Source organism: Apodemus sylvaticus, chromosome 22 (genome assembly GCF_947179515.1).
Source record: "Apodemus sylvaticus chromosome 22, mApoSyl1.1, whole genome shotgun sequence".
NCBI lineage: Eukaryota > Metazoa > Chordata > Mammalia > Rodentia > Muridae > Apodemus > Apodemus sylvaticus.
Window position 1 is genome coordinate 29,431,211 of NC_067493.1, and position 18,339 is coordinate 29,449,549.

Below are 18,339 nucleotides of genomic sequence, written 5' to 3' on the forward strand. Positions count from 1 at the left end.
AATTGCCTGGACACAGCCACATCAATCAAGACAATCAGGAAAACAAAACTCTAAGACATATCCACAAACCTATCTAAACTTCTAATCCTTAATCTCTCAGTTAAGACATCCTTTCAGCCAACTATAGACTGTGAGATGTTGAAAGGTAAAGAATTGTTTGAACACTATATGAAGCAAGAAGAGGATGTCTGTTTCAGCAACTCTGCATGGAGTTGAATGGAAATTTCAGTAGAATATAAATGTTACAGTCAATTATTGCCCACGTTTACCTTATTTTATCAAGTAAAGTTCCAAAGGAAAAGATCCTACTGAACTTATTTCACTATAATGTCATACATTATTCCTGTTTAATATGCCATTAATCTTCACACCTATAGTAATATTGAACTTAATAATAGGTTTTTCACACAATGTGTTCTCATTAGAAAGGCTTGATATAGATTTTTCTTTTGTTATTAATATTTTTATTTTCTATATTCTTTGTTTACATTCCAAATGATTTCCACTCCCGGATTCCCCCTCCCCATATGTCCCATAAACCTTCTTCTCTCCATCCCTTCTCCAATCACCTCCCTCCTTTTTCTCTGTCCTTATAGTCCCCTCCAGTGCTAGATCAATCCTTTCCAGGATCAGAACCCTTCACACCTATAGTAATATTAAACTTAATAATAGGTTTTACACACAATGAGTTCTCATTAGAAAGGCTTGATACAGATTTTTCAAAGATAATTTGACACTGTCTGCATTAAATTTCCTTGGTCTGCATTAATGGCCTCTCTATAAAAAGTTATGATTACTTTGACAGCTGATCTATATTGAACAAGATTGATAAAATATGATACTCATTATTACTGGAAAGAAGAGAAGTATAAAGAGAAACTTATGAGTTGAGATCTAAAAAGAAGTTTATTTGAATATCCCCCATAATCACTTCACTGTGAATTTCAATGGCCCTTTAGCTGATCAAAACACATGACTATTGTGAATATAACATATCAGTGTTCAATTCAATCATTAATCTGTGTTGAATGAGTAGTTTCTAACAACTTAGAAGTGCTGTATGTATTGATATGAAAGTTAATTACAGATCTCAAATCATCAAATATCTGTTTTTCTCTTCCCAGGCACCTGCCACTTATAATGGCCTGGTAGAGTTAGAATATCTGGACATGGTAATAAGTGAAACTCTGAGATTATATCCAGTTGGTGCCAGACTTTCCAGACTAAGTAAGAAAGATGCTGAAATCAATGGTGTGTTCATTCCTCAAAATACAAAAGTAGCTGTACCGGTCTTTGTTCTTCACCGAGATCCCAAATACTGGCCAGAACCTGAGAAATTCTGTCCTGAAAGGTATGATGTCTATGTGAATGGACACACTCAAAATCATAATTCTCGAAGCACATTAATATGTCTCCTATAGAGACATATTAATCACACAGATGGAAATTTTTATTATCTTAAATGTATGTTTAAATTTACAACGTTTTTACTACAAAGTGATAATTATTATTTTAAAATGCTACAAGGATTTTAGCTGAACAAAGAAATTATATTTCTAAATTGTGAATTTTTTTAGAGTCTTAAAAGCTTCTTTAATACAGTGACATCATTGTAAGCATTTCTAAGTATGGGTAGATATTTAAAAATTAGTATAAACAAATGTTTCTCCAGTTTTTATAAATACTAGCTACTTTATATAATTTATCAACACTATTTTTTGAGGCATGCTGGCATGATGTATGCATGTATGTGTATTAGTACCTGTCAGAGAGATCAAGCACAATTACAATGATTATGACACTAATGTTTTATTAAAGTCACTGTTTATGTTTCTTTGAAGTTGTCCTTTATGCTAGAAGAAATCTTTAGACATGTGCCCAAATATGGGAATCATGTCTCAAATATGGGAAACCATTGAGTTACACATGTGTGCATTTAAAAGTTGCAGAAATTCATACTTTTAGTAGTTTGAGCAGTTTCACTGAGGATAAATGTGAATGCACCTGCTCCTAGTGTTGTCCCTGTCTGCTTCCTGAAGATGGCTCCTCCACAGTCATTTAGTGAGTGATTCCTCCAAATGCAAGTAATCTATTCCTTAGAGAGTTGATATGATCTTTCTTTTATTGAATATTTTATTTAGTATGTGCACATTTTCTGAGATCTTCTTAGATTTCTTTTTTGAGAGACTTGAAGTTATTGTTATACAGCTATTTCACTTGTTTGGTTAGATTTACTCCAAGATAGTTTATATTATTTTTGGCTATTGTGAAGTGAGTTGTTTCCATAATTTCTTTCTCAGCCTGTTTATCATTTGTATAAAGAAGGCTACTGATAGATTTGAGTTACTTTCATATCCACCCATTTTGCTGCAGTTGTTTATCAGCTGGACAATTTCTCTGGTAGAATTTTTGGTATCGCTTATGTATACTATTTGCAAATAGTGACACCTTTATTTCTTCTTTGCCCATCTGTATCCCCTTGATCTCTTTTCATTGTCTTATTCGTCTAGATATGAGGAGAATATCCTTGTCTTGTCCCGGATTTCAGTGGCATTGCTTCAAGTATGTCTCCATTTAATTTGATATTGGCTGCTGATTTACTGTAAATTGCTTTTATTTTGTTTATGTCTTGGCCTTGAATTCCTGATCTCTCTAATACTTTCAACATGAAGAGGTGTTGTATTTTTTCAAATGTTTTTTTCTGAATCTAAGAAGATGATCATGTACTTTTTTCTTTGAGTTTGTTTATAAAGTGGATTACATTAATGAATTTTTGTATATTAAACCAAATTGCATCTCTGGGATGAAGCCTACTTGTAGTGAATGACGGTTTTGATGTGCTCTTGGATTTGATTTGCAACAGTTTTATTGAGTATTTTTGCATCTATATTCATAAGCAGGATTGGTTTGAAATTCTCTTTTGGTCCTTGTGTGGTTTAGGGGTGAGAGTAAATTTGGCTTCATAGAACAAAAGAAAATCTGGGGGAATCAGTATCCCTGACCTCAAGCAATACTACAGAGCAATAGTGTTAAAAACTGCATGGTATTGGTACAGTGACAGGCAGGAGGATCAATGGAACAGGATTGAAGATCCAGAAATGAACCCACACACCTATGGCCACTTGATCCTCGACAAAGAGGCTGAAAACATCCAATGGAAAAAAGATAGCCTTTTCAACAAATGATGCTGGTTCAACTGGAGGTCAGCATGCAGAAGAATGCGAATTGATCCATCCTTGTCTCCTTGTACTAAGCTCAAATCCAAATGGATCAAGGACCTCCACATAAAGCCAGACACTCTGAAGCTAATAGAAAAGAAACTGGGGAAGACCCTTGAGGACATCGGTACAGGGAGAAAGTTTCTGAACAGAACACCAATAGCGTATGCTCTAAGAGCAAGAATTGACAAATGGGACCTCATAAGGTTACAGAGTTTCTGTAAGGCAAAGGACACCATCAAGAGGACAGATCGGCAACCAACAAATTGGGAAAAGATCTTCACCAATCCTACATCAGATAGAGGGCTAATATTCAATATATATAAAGAACTCAAGAAGTTAGACTCCAGAAAACCGAACAACCCTATTAAAAAATGGGGTACAGAATTAAACAAAGAATTCTCACCTGAAGAACTTCGGATGGCAGAGAAGCATCTTAAAAAATGCTCAACTTCATTAGTCATTAGGGAAATGCAAATCAAAACAACCCTAAGATTTCATCTTACACCAGTCAGAATGGCTAAGATTAAAAATTCAGGAGACAGCAGGTGTTGGAGAGGGTGCGGAGAAAGAGGAACACTCCTCCACTGCTGGTGGGGTTGCAAATTGGTACAACCACTCTGGAAAGCAGTCTGGCGGTTCCTCCGAAAACTGGGCACCTCACTTCCAGAAGATCCTGCTATACCACTCCTGGGCATATACCCAGAGGATTCCCCACCATGTAATAAGGATACATGCTCTACTATGTTCATAGCAGCCCTATTTATAATTGCCAGATGCTGGAAAGAACCCAGGTATCCCTCAACAGAAGAGTGGATACAAAAAATGTGGTATATCTACACAATGGAGTACTATTCAGCCATTAGAAACAATGAATTCATGAAATTCTTAGGCAAATGGATGGAGCTAGAGAACATCATACTAAGTGAGGTAACCCAGACTCAAAAGGTGAATCATGGTATGCACTCACTAATAAGTGGTTATTAACCTAGAAAACTGGAATACCCAAAACATAATCCACACATCAAATGAGATACAAGAAGAAAGCAGGAGTGGTCCCTGGTTCTGGAAAGACTCAGTGAAACAGTATTTGGCAAAACCAGAACGGGGAACTGGGAAGGGGTGGGAGGGAGGACAGGGGAAGAGAAGTGGGCTTACGGGACTTTCGGGGAGTGGGGGGGGGCTAGAAAAGGGGAAATCATTTGAAATGTAAATAAATTATATCGAATAAAAAAAATTTATTTTCAAAAAAAAAAAAATGCTATCATTGTGGCCAGGCAGTGGTGGTGCACGCCTTTAATCCCAGCACTTGGAAGACAGAGGCAGGTGGATTTCTGAGTTCAAGGCCAGCCTGGGTGTTTAAGTCTCCCACCTCTATTGTCTGGGGTTCAGTGTCTGTTTTGAGATATAGTAAAGTTTTTCTTTTAATAATTGTAGATGCACTTGCATTTGGGGCATAAATTTCAGAATTGAGAATTTCTCTTTGTGGATTTTCCCCTTGATGAATATCAAGTGTCCTTCTTCATCACACTTTATAACTTTTGGTTGAAAGTCTATTTTCTTGGATATTAGGATGGCAACACCAGGATTTTCCTTGGGACCATTTGCCAGTCTTTTACAATGAGGTACTGTCTGTCTTTGTTATTGAGATTTATTTCTTGTATGTATCAAAATTCTGGATCCTATTTGTGTATCCAGTCTGTTAGCTCATGTCTTTTTTTAGGTGATTTGAGTTCATCAATATTGATAAATATTAAAGACAGAATATTTTTAGTTCCTGTTATGTATTTTTTGTACATGGCAGTATGGGCATGTGGTTTACTCCTTTGTCTTTGTTGTAAGATGATTAATACTTTGTCATTTTGGTAAAAGTACCTTCCTTGTGCTGGAGTTTTCCTTCTGGAATCCTCTATAGGGCTGGATTGGTAGATAAACTGTTTATGGTCCTGCACTTGTCTTTTGCTATTTGGATATCCCTGGTGATTGTTGGTTTCAGTGACTGTCTAGAGTCTGCCTCTTTTGTTCCTGAGTTGCTTCAGGTCTCCTAGTAGCCCTGCAGCATTGGCTGTAGCAAACCACCTGTGGGAACCCCCAACTGGGAACTTTTCACAGGGGCAGAGAAGCTCCTGATCTGTTGCCCTGGCTGCAGTAGATTTCTTGGGAGGCCTTCAGGCTCTTGGGTCTTCATTCGAGCAGTCAATCTACTGTCCAACTGCTCTGAGTTCAGCTGATCCTCAACTGTTCTGCATCCAGTGGATCCTCAACTGCTCTGAGCGCAGGGGATCCTCTTCTATTCTGAGTGCAGCAGGTCCTCAACTCCTCTGTGTGCAGCTGGTCCTTTCAGATGGGTTAAGATATGATTTCTTCAGTGGAGCACCCCAGCTAACACTCTGTCACAGGGGAAAGGACCAGACAGAAGGGGCAAAGTGGATGGGAGGGAGATTTTGAGATTTTAATTTAGGTATAACATTTGTTCTTATACTTCTCCCACCCAAAAGTTACTGTACATCTCTACCCACACTTTTCCAAGTTGAAGGTCTCTTTTTGGCATAAATTGTTATTGCTTGTATATAAGTGTAAGGCTATACATATTATATTCATGAATGTAATCTGCTCAGTCCACATACTTCTACTTATGTGAAAAATATTTTTAAGATAGTAGTAGTTGAATCAGGAGTCAAATAATTTAGATGTATAGTGTTCTATCATTTTTCATAAAGATTTTGATGCCAAAGATCTTGTAGTATTAGTTCTGTGTCTAGTTAAGGCAGTTCGCACATAGTACACATTGGAAGACTAAAATAGAGTTGACTGATTTCAGTTTCCTGTATAGGCGAAATCTATCTACCCACCAATCTCACCTCCTGTAGCTAAATGAGTTCAAACAGATGTCATTTATTGTACACATTGATGTGCTTTGAACCCAATATTATATGTTCAGTGAACATCACTGGCTACTAGTCCAGAGAGTGAGGAATGCAAAAGTTAAAAAGAAAACATTAAAGTTATGGTTATAACCTAACATATAATATAAAGTCTACAGAAGTGTTCTAATATTTCTCATGTTTTATATAATATTCCCTAATGAGATTCACCAAATTCATTTTGCACATACATTCCAACACAACCTCCATCTGACTCCAATGTATTGTGTAAAATATTACTAAGGAATTATTTCACAATCTTTCATGATGCTTAAAAACTCTCAGAGAACAGATGGTTATTAGGCTTCCTGAGCATTTTCAGAATCTGAATTTTTATTTATATAATCACATGAGAAATTAAATTTTTTAATTGTTCTTGTTTTTCTTTTATTCTTGAATGTTTTTACAGTCCAGTCTTCATCTCATTCCTGGTCTTCCCCCTGACTGTTCCCCATCCCATTACTCCTCCTCTCCATCTCCCAGAGGATACCCCCCCTCCACTGAATTTCACCCTGCCAGGCCTCTCCATTCCCTGGGATCTCAAGTATTTTGAAGGTTCAGTGTATCTCCTATCACCAAGGGCAGACCAAGAAGTCCTTTGGTGTATATGTGTCAGGGGCCTCATATCAGTTGGTGTAAGCTGCCTTGTTGTTGTCTTAGTGTCTGAGAGATCTCGGGGTCTAGGTCAGTTGAGACTGATGATTTAAATTGCACATAAGACTTTACTTTTAGTAGTCTTTCTACTAATTGAAAAGATAGAGACAAAAATAATTGATAAGACAATTGAAAAGCAGTGTGGTGCCAGTCCAGCTTCACTTCTCCCCCCAGGGCTTCCAGACACCAGCTGTACACTAGGCTGCAAGGAGCGAACAAAGGTTATCTATACAAGTGCATCCAAAGGTTTCTGGTGTGGCAGTTATTGCAGGGAGAAACAGGCTTCTACCAAGTTTTCAGTAAGAAGTAATACGTGTTTTGTAAATCTTATATAGTATGTAGTATGCAGTATGCAGTATGCAGTATGCAGTATGTAGTATGCAGTATGCAGTATGTAGTATGTAGTATGTAGGGGTTTTCATAGTGAGTGTACACTATTTTTTAATTTATTGAATATCATCTTCATTTACATTTTCACTAGTAAAACCTTTCCCGATTTTACCCCTCTCCACACACACCCAACCCCTCCTCCCACCCCCTGCCTCCATGTATATGCCCCTCCACTCGACCCACTTCCTCCCTAGTCCCCCTCAATTTCCCTTTGTTGTGGCATCTATTGAGCCTTCACCTGACCAAGGACCACTACTCCCACTGAAGCTCAGCATTCCTCTACCACATTTTTGGCTGGAACCATGTGAACTCCTTGGTTGATGGTTTAGTCCCTGGGTGTCCTGGGACATGTGAGTCACTGAAATCATTGTTCTTCCCATGGGGCTGTAAACCCCTCCAGCTTCTCCTGACCACCTTCCAACTCCTCCATTGGGGACCCCTTGCCCAGTCCAATGGTTGGTTGCTAGCATCTGCCTCTGTATTTGTAAGGCTCTGGCAGAGCCCCTCTGAAGACAACCATGGCATGCTCCTTTTGGAATATACGTCTTGTCGTTGAGTTTTGCTGACTGTTTATGGGATGAATCCCCAGGTAGGTCACTCTCTGGGTGGCCTTTACTTCAGTCTGCAGCCTTATTTATAATAGCCAGAAGCTTGAAAGAACCCAGATGTCCTTCAACAGAGGAATGGATACAGAAACTGTGGTATATATACACAATGGAGTACTATTCAGCTATTATAAACAACGAATTAATGAAATTCTTAGGCAAATGGATGGAACTAGAAAGTGTCATCCTGAGTGAGGTAACCCAATCCCAAAAGAAAGCACATGGTACGCACTCACTAATAAGCGGATCTTAGCGCAAAAGCTCAAAATAAACAAGTTACAATTCACCCAGCACAGGAAGCTCAAGAAGGAGGACTTTAAGTCAGCGTGCTTTGGTTCCTCTGAGAATGGGAACAAAATACTCACAGGAGTAATAAGGGAGACAAAGTGAGTGTACATTATTGGCTGTAGCTGAGATGCTAGGAATGCTTCAGTTTCATGAAGAGGAATTCCAGGTGATTTCTGGACTTGATCTTATGGGGAAGAAAGAGGTTAAACCTGGAATTGACCACCAGGCTCTGTGTCTATCCCAAAGGTGGTGGAAGTGGGAACAGAAAGCTATGTTTACTAGCACATGCATGCCCAGAGACATGGATAGAAAAATCCTTACTCCTGTTTTTCTCAGGATGAGCTTGACAGGGTTTGGATATACCTCAGCATCACCCTTGCTCTAGGCCACATCCCCTATTCACACAGCTCACGTCTTTCTTAATGTGTGTCCTTGCAAACTAATTCACTTGATGACAATTGAAGGAAGGAGAGAAAAATCAAATATTAAAGTGTCTTAATGAGGCGAAAGGAGTCCTAAAATGAAAGGGATAATGAAGAAAAGGAAGCAGATTAGAATGAGTCGAATAAGGCAAAAATAGGAAGGCAAGAATGGAGCATGAGGAAACTAGAGGATGCAATACAAACAATTCATTAATAACATTTATCTTCTCCTTCGTTCCCAATGAGTGAATCCCCAACTCAGACCTCAGGACACTTCCTTTTTCATTTACTTCTATTTTGTAATGTTTAGACATTGGGAACCTAGACTTCTTTAATATTTTAATGACTTTAATTTTTAAGGACACACTTGATTTCAATGAGCATCCACTACACATCATCTTTAATTCTGGAAGTGTCCTTATTGTCAATCTGTTCAACGAACTTTAAACTTCCAAATCTCATAATAAATCAACTCCACCACTATTAGAATAGTGAATAACCTGAATTCTTATGTATGATTCTGTATGAGGGCTATAAGTGAAACCCACAAATATATCAGTCATGTGTTCTTGTTTCCTTATTTATGTTCTTGCTCAATTTTGGTACCAGGTTCAGCAAGGAGAATAAGGACAGAATCAATCCTTATGTATACATGCCTTTTGGAAATGGTCCGAGAAATTGCATTGGCATGAGGTTTGCTCTCATTAACATGAAGCTTGCTGTTGTCAAAATCTTGCAGAACTTTTCTGTACAGACTTGTGAGGAAACAGAGGTGAGGAAAAATGTATTCTTTTTTGATATAGTTTGGGAAACTGTACAAAGAACCTTTCACTTCCAAATCTGATAATAAATCAACTTGACCACTATTGGAATAGTGAATAACCTGAATTCTTATGTATGATTCTGTCTGGGGGCTATAAGTGAAACCCACGAATATATCAATTTTGTGTACTGTTTATCACATGCACTTTCATAAACTTAGGGATATGTATCCCATAGATAGATAGATAGATAGATAGATAGATAGATAGATAGATAGAAAGATAGATAGTTAGACAGATAGATACATAGATATGCACATATATATACACAGATATAAATATGTACATATATTCACACATATATATACATATATACATATATACATATATACATGTGTACATCCATATATACCTATACGTATATACATATATAGGTACACATATATGCATACATATATATGTACATACATATATTGGCATAATATATATGTACATATGTACACATATACTTATATACATATATACATACATATATACATACATATATGCATACATATATTCATAGATACATGTATACATACATAATACATAATACATATATACAGACATATATACATTTATACATACATACATGTATGTATTTATGTATACACATACCTACATGCATACATATACATACATACACACATATGTATATGTATACATATATACATATATACATATATACATATATACATATATATATTTATACATTTATACATTTATACATTTATACATTTATACATATATACATATACCTATTTTAATTAAATGTTCTCTGTTAAAGATGTATTTAAAGTCATGTGTGAGCTCTAGGGCCCTTCATTTTGGGGGCAGTTATTCTGTGTCTAAGTGTAAGTTGTAAGATCACGTACAGTTAATGAAAATATCCCTTATATGGTTATAAAAATATCATTGAATGTAGGTGGTTTTTCCCTTGTTACAAGTATATTTGTACTTTACACTGTTATTGGCTTTATTAGAACATTTTCATTCTTATGTACACTATATATGTGACCAATTCTTTTCTGTTTTTCATAAAACATATCTCAACCATAGCCTCCACTCCCTCCTCTCCTCTCAGGCCCCTGTCCTGCTTCCCTTTCTACCAGATCTACTGCTACTTCATTTATTTTCATAAAAGAGCAGATCTCCCAGTACTAGCAACAAAACACATCATAAAAGAATGCAATGTAATATACATAAACAGTTCTTAATAGGATAACTCAGTATGAAGAAATGGATCGCCAAAGAAGGCAAAAGACTCATACACACACTCCTATTGTTAGAAGTCACACAAAAACTCCAATCTACACAAACATGGCATATATACAGAGTGCCACTGCAGTCTCAGTGAGCTCCCATGAGCTCTGCTTTGTTCTGTGGGCCATGTTCTCCTAACATCCTTGACATGTATGACTCCTACAGTTATGGAAGAAGTTTTTAAAGTGTGTTTCAGGTTAACTATTTGTAAAAGTATATGTGTGTATCTGCCTGTGGTTCCTGAAAGGCACTGTCTCCTTGAAGTCAGTCATCTGGTCTTACAAATTCTCAACCCCATTCTCCGTAAACTTTAAAAGCAACTTGTCACATTAATAAACATGTTTGAAATGTCTCATATGAAGAACTTAAGAATATATTGTAATTAAGTTAATAGAAAAATGCCCAGCAAGTTTAATTTCATGGGTTTTGTAACATGTATATCTCAAAATATTTCTGATGTAGAACCCCCTCTCCCACAAACCAACAAGAATATAATTTTAAAATTAATCAAAATAACTGTATGTTTTCTTTTAGCACCATCTTGCAATTTCAAAATAGATAGAGGGGACTAATACCTTAAAAGTTCCCAAGGCCCACCCTGTATTATGAACACACTTGCATCAGATTGGAAGGTAAACATTCCTTTTGGAAGTCAAAGTATGACAACAGTGCTCCCTATGAACAAACCCTAATCATGGTTGTCTTTCCAGTTTACCAAATGGAAATTAACTTTATATCACATTTTTAAAAATATATACTTTGTGCCCTAAGATCTGCTTTACGAAGTTCAAATTTCTAATTTTAATTTAAAATTTACATCAAATAAAAAGATACACTGTTAAACGATTTTGTCCTGAGCCTATTACAGGATAAGTATTCAATATGTATGTTAAAGTATAAATAGACTGAATGATAGTTTCATATTCTACATAAGCAATTCAAAATGTTCAATATTAAAGTGATATTTAATCACTTATATGGATTTTGTGAAAACAGGAAGAAGTCTGTGTTGATCACAAAGTTTTGACGATACTATTTACCTCAGCAAGCCTTAACTTTGTATTCTTCCTCCCTCTTACTTCTGAATATTGGGATCACAGACATGCAATAACATCGGAAGAAGCCAGTACTGTTATTAATAAATTGGCTCTAGCAACCTGTGAAATTTGATAATTCCTTTAACTTACCAATGTGTTTATTCAATTATTTCAGATTCCTCTGAAATTAATAAGAAACTGATTCTTTCTCCAGAAAAGCCTATTGTCCTGAAAGTTACATCAAGAGATGGAACCATAAATGAAGGATGATTTTGTTCTCAAGTTCTGATATGTTCTTTAAATAATAAATGGCAAATACCTGAGATTTTAACTTACCCTAGAAAAAAACCTAGATGATGACGACTTTATTCTTCTGCACTTTATTAGTTGACTATTCGGTGTTCAATTAGTTTTAATTGTCTGGATACAGTCTTGATTATTATATGTGAAAGGAAAATTATTGTTCAGTAATGTACATGTGATCTCATATCAAAAATCCACTTTTCTAGTGATAGCAAAATCACCTTTGCTTTATTTCTATAGTGATTAAAGTTTACCCAATAATATTGTCAATTTTGTTTCATTGTAGAATCTTTAATTTCCCATTTATGGGTAAGCACTCTACTAACAACTTCTTTGATTAGTACTTGTTTTTAAAGATTTACTTACTGTGGTTTGGGGGGAGCTAAGTTTTCTTGCTAAGTTCCTGTTTGAGGTCTAGAACTTGCTATATAACTCAATTGGTTTCAATCATTGAATCCTCCAGAGTGTGCATATTAATTTCAAGGATTATAGGCATGTAGCATCACTCTCAAAATGGATTATTGTTCTCTTTCTTTTTTATTCACTTTACATCCTAATCGCTGCCCCACTCCTACATCCCCTTCCAGAGTCCAAAACCCTTCCCCACTCCTCTTCTTCTCTGAAAGGGAGAAGCTCCCTCCCCTCGTATCTCCTCACCCTGGAACATCATGTCTCTGTGGAGTTAGTGCTAGGTGATTCCCCCACTGAGGCCAGAAAATGAGAGTTGAGTTATGGGAATAGATCCCACAGGTAGGCAACAGATTTAGGGATAGCCCCTGATCTAGTTGTTTGAGAACCACATGCAGAGTGAGTTGCATATCTGCACATATACTTGTGTGTGTGTGTATGTGTGTGTGTATGTGTGTGTGTATGTGTGTGTGTGCACGCATGCATGCGTGCATGCATGTTTATCCTTTTTGTTGATAGTTCAGTTTCTGAGAGTCCTGAAAGGTCCAGGCTGGTTGACCATGTTGGTCTTCCTGTGGAGTAGCTATACCCTTCAGAATGCTTTATCCTCCCCCTAATTCTTCCAGAAGAGTTCCCAAGCTCTATCAAATGCTTAACTATGGATTGCTGCATCTGTCTGAGTCAGCTGCAGAGTTGAGTCTCTAAGAGAACAGCCATGGTAGGCTCCTGTCTACAAGCAAAACAGAGTACCATTCATAGTGTCAGGTATTGGTGCTTCCCCATGACATGGGTCTGTAATTGGGCCAAATATTTCTTGTCCAGTCACTCAGTCTCTGAGCCATCCCGCATGTTTGCATTTTTGTCAGCAGAATAAATTTAGGGTGGAAAGTTTTGTGGGTGGGTTGGTGTCTCTATAACTCTATTGGGTTTTCTACCTGGCTATAGGAGATGACCACTTCTGGTTCTATAATCACAAACCTAAGAGTCATAACTAAGGGCACTCCTACAGACTCTTGGGAGCTGCCCCATCCACAGGTTTCTGGCATATCCTCAAGCTACTTTGAGCCCACATCACCGCAGAGTGAAGATTTAAATTCATTCTCAAGACCATCCGGCCATCTCCCATTTTTCTACCTGGGTGTGGAGGATCTGATACTAAAATTTGGCTGCCTAATCGGTTCTTGATTGTGTCAATTAGGATGGTGTAAGCCAATTGCTGGGCAAAAGGAAAGGAAATACTTATGGATCCCAGGAGGAAAAGAAGGGACACAGGGAGAGAGGAAGTTTCTTTGGACCAGGCTTCAGAATGAGTAAGACACAACAACCATAAGTCAGAGCCTGCACCCTCCACCTCAGACAGGCACTGAGTAGGTTGGAAGCATATAGCTGATAACATTAGGGCCGAATATTCTTTGCCCAACCATTGTGTTATCTGGATAGATTTAAAATAGTAAAACTGTCATGCTCCGAACTAAGGTAGACCTGATGTCTCTGTATGTTTCATGTACTAGTGGTGCCTTCCAGATGACAGCTATATCCAGCTCCAGTCAGCAACTACATGTGGGCATCGATAATAGTATCTGGGTTTTGTAACTGTTTATAGGATGGATCCCTAGGCTGGGTAGTCCCTGGATGGCCTTTCCTTCAGACTCTGCTCCACACTTTGTCTCTGCATCTCCTTCTGTGGTTATTTTGTTCTCCTTTCTAAGAAGGACTAGTGTACTCATACTTTGTTCTTTTTTCTTCTTTGGCATCATTTGATATGTGAATTGTGTCTTGAAAATTCCAAGCTTCTGGATTAATATCCACCTATCAGTGAGTGCACATCAGGTGTGTTATTTGTGATTGGGTTACCTCACTTAGGATGATAGTTTCAAATTCCACCCATTTGACAAAGAATTTAATGTATTCATTATTTTTAATAGCTAAGTAGTATTCCTTTGTGTAAATATACCTCATTTTCTGTATCTATTCCTCCATTGAGGGACATCTAGGTTCTTTCCAGCTTCTGGATATTATAAATAGGGCTGCTATTATCCCCTATCGTGGTTCTCCCCCTTTCAGGAAGGCCCCCTTCCTTCCCTCCTCCACCTGCTTCTATGAGAATGTTCCTCTACCCACCGACACACTCCTGCCTTTCTGCTCTGGCATTTCCCTACACTGGGGCATGTTTCAAGCCTTAATAGCACCAAGGGCCTCTTGTTCCATTGAGGTCTGACAAGGCAGTCCTATGCTACATATGCAATTGGAGCCGTGTGGATTCCATGGTGGATGGCTTAGTCCCTGGAAGCTCTTTGGGTATCTGATTGGTTGATACTTTTGTTCCACCTATGGGGTTCCAGACCCCTTCAGCTTCTTCCACCCTTTATCTAACTCCTGTATTGGGGATTCTGTGGTCAGTCCAATGGTTGGATGTGAGCATTTACTTCTGTATTTATAAGTATATGGCAGCTCCTCTCAGGAGATAGCCATATCAGGCTCCTTTCAGCAAGAATTTCTTGGAATCCACAATAGTGTGGTTTTTGGTGACAGTATATGTGATGAATCTCCAGGTGGGAAAGTCTCTGAATGGCCTTTCCTTCATTCCCTGCTTGACATATTGTCTCCATATTTGTTCCTGTAAGAATTTTTTTCTCATTCTAAGAAGGATGGAAGTATCCACACTTTGGTCTTCGTACTTGAACTTCAGGTCGTCTGTGAATTGTACCTTGGATATTTGGAGTATTTGGGCTAATATCCACTTATCAGTGAGTGCATACCATGTGTGTTATTTTGTGATTTGGTTACCTCACCAAAAATTATATTAGTTCAATCCATTTGTATAAGGATTGCATAAATTCTACATTTTTAATTGCTGAGTGGTGCTCCACTGTGTAATACAGTAATGTACGACATTTTCTGTATTCATTCTACTGCTGAAGGACATTTGGTTTTTTTCCAGATTCTGGGTACTATAAATAATGCTAGCCTTCCTCTACACAAAGAATAAAGGAGCTGAGAAAGAAATTTGAGGAATGATACCCTTTACAACAGACACAAGTAATATGAAAGATCTGTATGGCAAGAACTTCAAGTATCTGATGAAAGTAATTGAAAAAGATCTCAGGAGATGGAAAAATCTCCCATGCTCATGAATTGGCAGGATTAATACAGTAAAAATGGCCATCTTGCCAAAAATAATATATAGATTCAATGCAATCTCCATCGAAACTCCAACTCAGTTCTTCATAATGTTAGAAAGAGCAATTTGTGAATTTATTTGTAATAGCAACAAACCCATGACAGAGAAAACTGTTAATAACAATAAAAGATTTCCTGGGAAAATCACCATACCTGAGATCAATCTCTATTACAGAGCAATACTGATTAACATAAAAGTGTATGGTATTGGTAGAAAGAGAGGCAGGAAGATCAATGGAATAGAATTGAAGACTCAGAAATAAAGTCACACACCTATGATCACTTGACCTTTGACAAAGGAGCTAAAACAATCCAATGGAAAAAAAGACAGCATTTTAAAAAATGGTGCTAGTTCAACTGGTGGACAGCATTAGAAAAATGCAAACATACCCATTTTTATCTCCTTGTACAAAGCTGAAGTAGACATGCATCAAGGACCTCCACATAAAACCAGATCCACTGACACTTATAGAGGATAAAGTAAGGAAGAGCCTCCAACACATGGTCACAGGGGAACATTTCCTGAGCAGAAATATGGCCTATGATTTAAAATCAAGAATCAACAAATGAGACTTCATAAAATTATAAAGCTTCTGTAAGGCAAAGGACACTATCAATAGGACAAAACTGCAACCAACAGCCCTGAAAAAGGTCTTTATTAATCCTACATCCAATAGAGGGATAATATCCAATATTTACAAAGAGCTCAAGAAGTTAAACTCCAGAGAATCAAAAAACCCTATTAAAAATGGGGTACAGAGCTAAACAAAGAATTTTCAACTGAGGAATCCTGAATATCCGAGAAGCACCTAAAGAAATGTTCATCATCCTTAGTCCACATGGAAATGCAAATCAAAACAGCCCTGAGATTTCACCTGACATCAGTAAGAATAGCTAAAATAGAAAACTCAGTTAACAGCATATATTGGCATGGATGTGGATAAAAGGTAACAAGGCCACATTTTTAATCCTTTCTAAGAGTGCCACTCCATAGTGACAAAGTGCTCAAATCTATGTGGCTATGAATCTCTTCTTTTTCAAACAACCACATTGTGGAAACAGAAAAGGGTATGAAATGCCCTGGAACTGAGTCATATTCCCAGTCTTCTCATTATGACATTCCAGATAACAGAAACTGTTCCACTTAAAATTATAGTGAACACAAAGCACCTAACCAAGTGCATTCTATGCTATAGATGCTCATTGAATGGATAATGATAATATTTTGGTATCTAAAAAGAAATAATGTGTACTTGTTATATAGGGGAGCGTCTTTTGGGACTATGACCAGGAGTGTTATAGACTGGTTTTCAGGTAGAACTTTTTCCAGTTTTCTGAGGAACTGCCAGATTGGATGTACCAGTTTGCACTCCCACCAGTGATGGGATAAGCACTCCACATCTATGCCAGCGTGTGCTTTCACTTGAGTTTTTAATCTTAGCCACTCTGCTCAGGAAGTTAGACTCCAGAGAATAAAATAACCCTATTAAAATGGAGTACAGAACTAAACAAAGAATTTTCAACTGAGGAATTTCACAAGGCTGAGAAGTACCTAAAAAAATGTTCAACACCCTTAGTCATCAGGGAAATGAAAATCAAATCAACCCTGAGATTCTACCTTACACCACTCAGAATGGCTAAGATAAAAGACTCAGGTGACAGCAGATGCTGGCAAGGATGTGGAGAAACAAGAACACTTCTCCATTGCTGGTGCGCTTGCATGCTTCTGCAACCACTCTGGAAATCAATATGTTGGTCCCCCCAAAATTGTACATATTACCTGAGGATCCAGCTATACCACTCCTGGGCATATACCCAAAAGATTCTCCAACATATAACAAGTTGGGAGAATTTTAAAGAATGCTTCTATTTCATTAGGGGCTATTGGCCATTTAAATAATTCACCTGATCTTCATTTAACTTTGGTAAGTTGTATCTCTTTAGAAAACATTTGATTAAGATTTTCCAATTTTGTATATCACAGGCTTTTGAAGTAAGATCTAATGATTCTTTGAATTTCCTCATTGTCTCCTCTTATGCCCCTAATTTCATTTCTCTTTTATTATTTGGATGCTGACTGTTGTTTGGTTAGTTTAGCTAAAGGATTGTCTATTGTGTTGATTTTCTCAGAGAACCAGCTCTTGGATTGTATGATTTTTTATTGTATTATTTTTTCCTAATTGAGAGATTTCAACCCTAACTGATTAAATCCTGCCTTCTACTCCTCGGTGGTTGTTTTGTTTTCCCTAGAATATTTCAAGTATACTTTTAAATTGCTTGTATGAGAACATTTTAATTTCTTTATTGTGACACTTAGTATTATGAACTTTCCCCTTAGCACTGCTTTTCTTATGTCCCCAAATTTTTGGCTTATTGAATTTTCACTGAATTCTTTAGCCTTTAATTTCTGGCTTTATTGCTTCCGTGATCCAGAGATCATTGAGTAGGGAGTTGTCAAATTTCCATAATTGTCTAGTCCTTCGGTTGCTCCTGTTGTTGTTGAAACCCAGCTTTAATACATGGCGGTCTGATAAAACAAAAGGTGTAATTTCAATTTTCTCGTACTTGTTGAGGCGTGATTTGTAACAGATTATATGGTAATTTTCAAGAAGTATCCTGGAGTTGTAGAGAAGAAGGTATATTCTTTTGTGTTTGGTCGAAATGTCCTGTAGATATGTTAGGTCCATTTGATTCAAGGAATCAGTTTCGTTATTTCTGTTTGGTATTTTTTTGGATGACCTGTCAATCAGAGAGAGTAGATTGTTGAAGAATCCTCTCTTAATGTGTGCATTTAAGGTCATCTTCTTTTGTTTTGGTTGTGTTAGAATATCCAGGGTTTGCTATAGT

General features: G+C 37.2%; 1 protein-coding gene across 2 annotated transcripts in view; it reads left to right on the forward strand.

Moving 5' to 3' along the window:
- The window catches only part of LOC127672584 (cytochrome P450 3A13-like), a 52,457-nt gene extending 40,654 nt beyond the window's left edge, over positions 1-11,803 (forward strand). For both annotated transcript variants that reach the window (XM_052167820.1, XM_052167821.1), the window contains exons 11-13: positions 1,125-1,351; positions 9,111-9,273; positions 11,777-11,803. In XM_052167820.1, the coding sequence (XP_052023780.1) occupies positions 1,125-1,351; positions 9,111-9,273; positions 11,777-11,803 (417 nt within the window). The remainder of the gene's footprint in view (positions 1-1,124; positions 1,352-9,110; positions 9,274-11,776) is intronic.
- Positions 11,804-18,339: the final 6,536 nt, after the last annotated feature.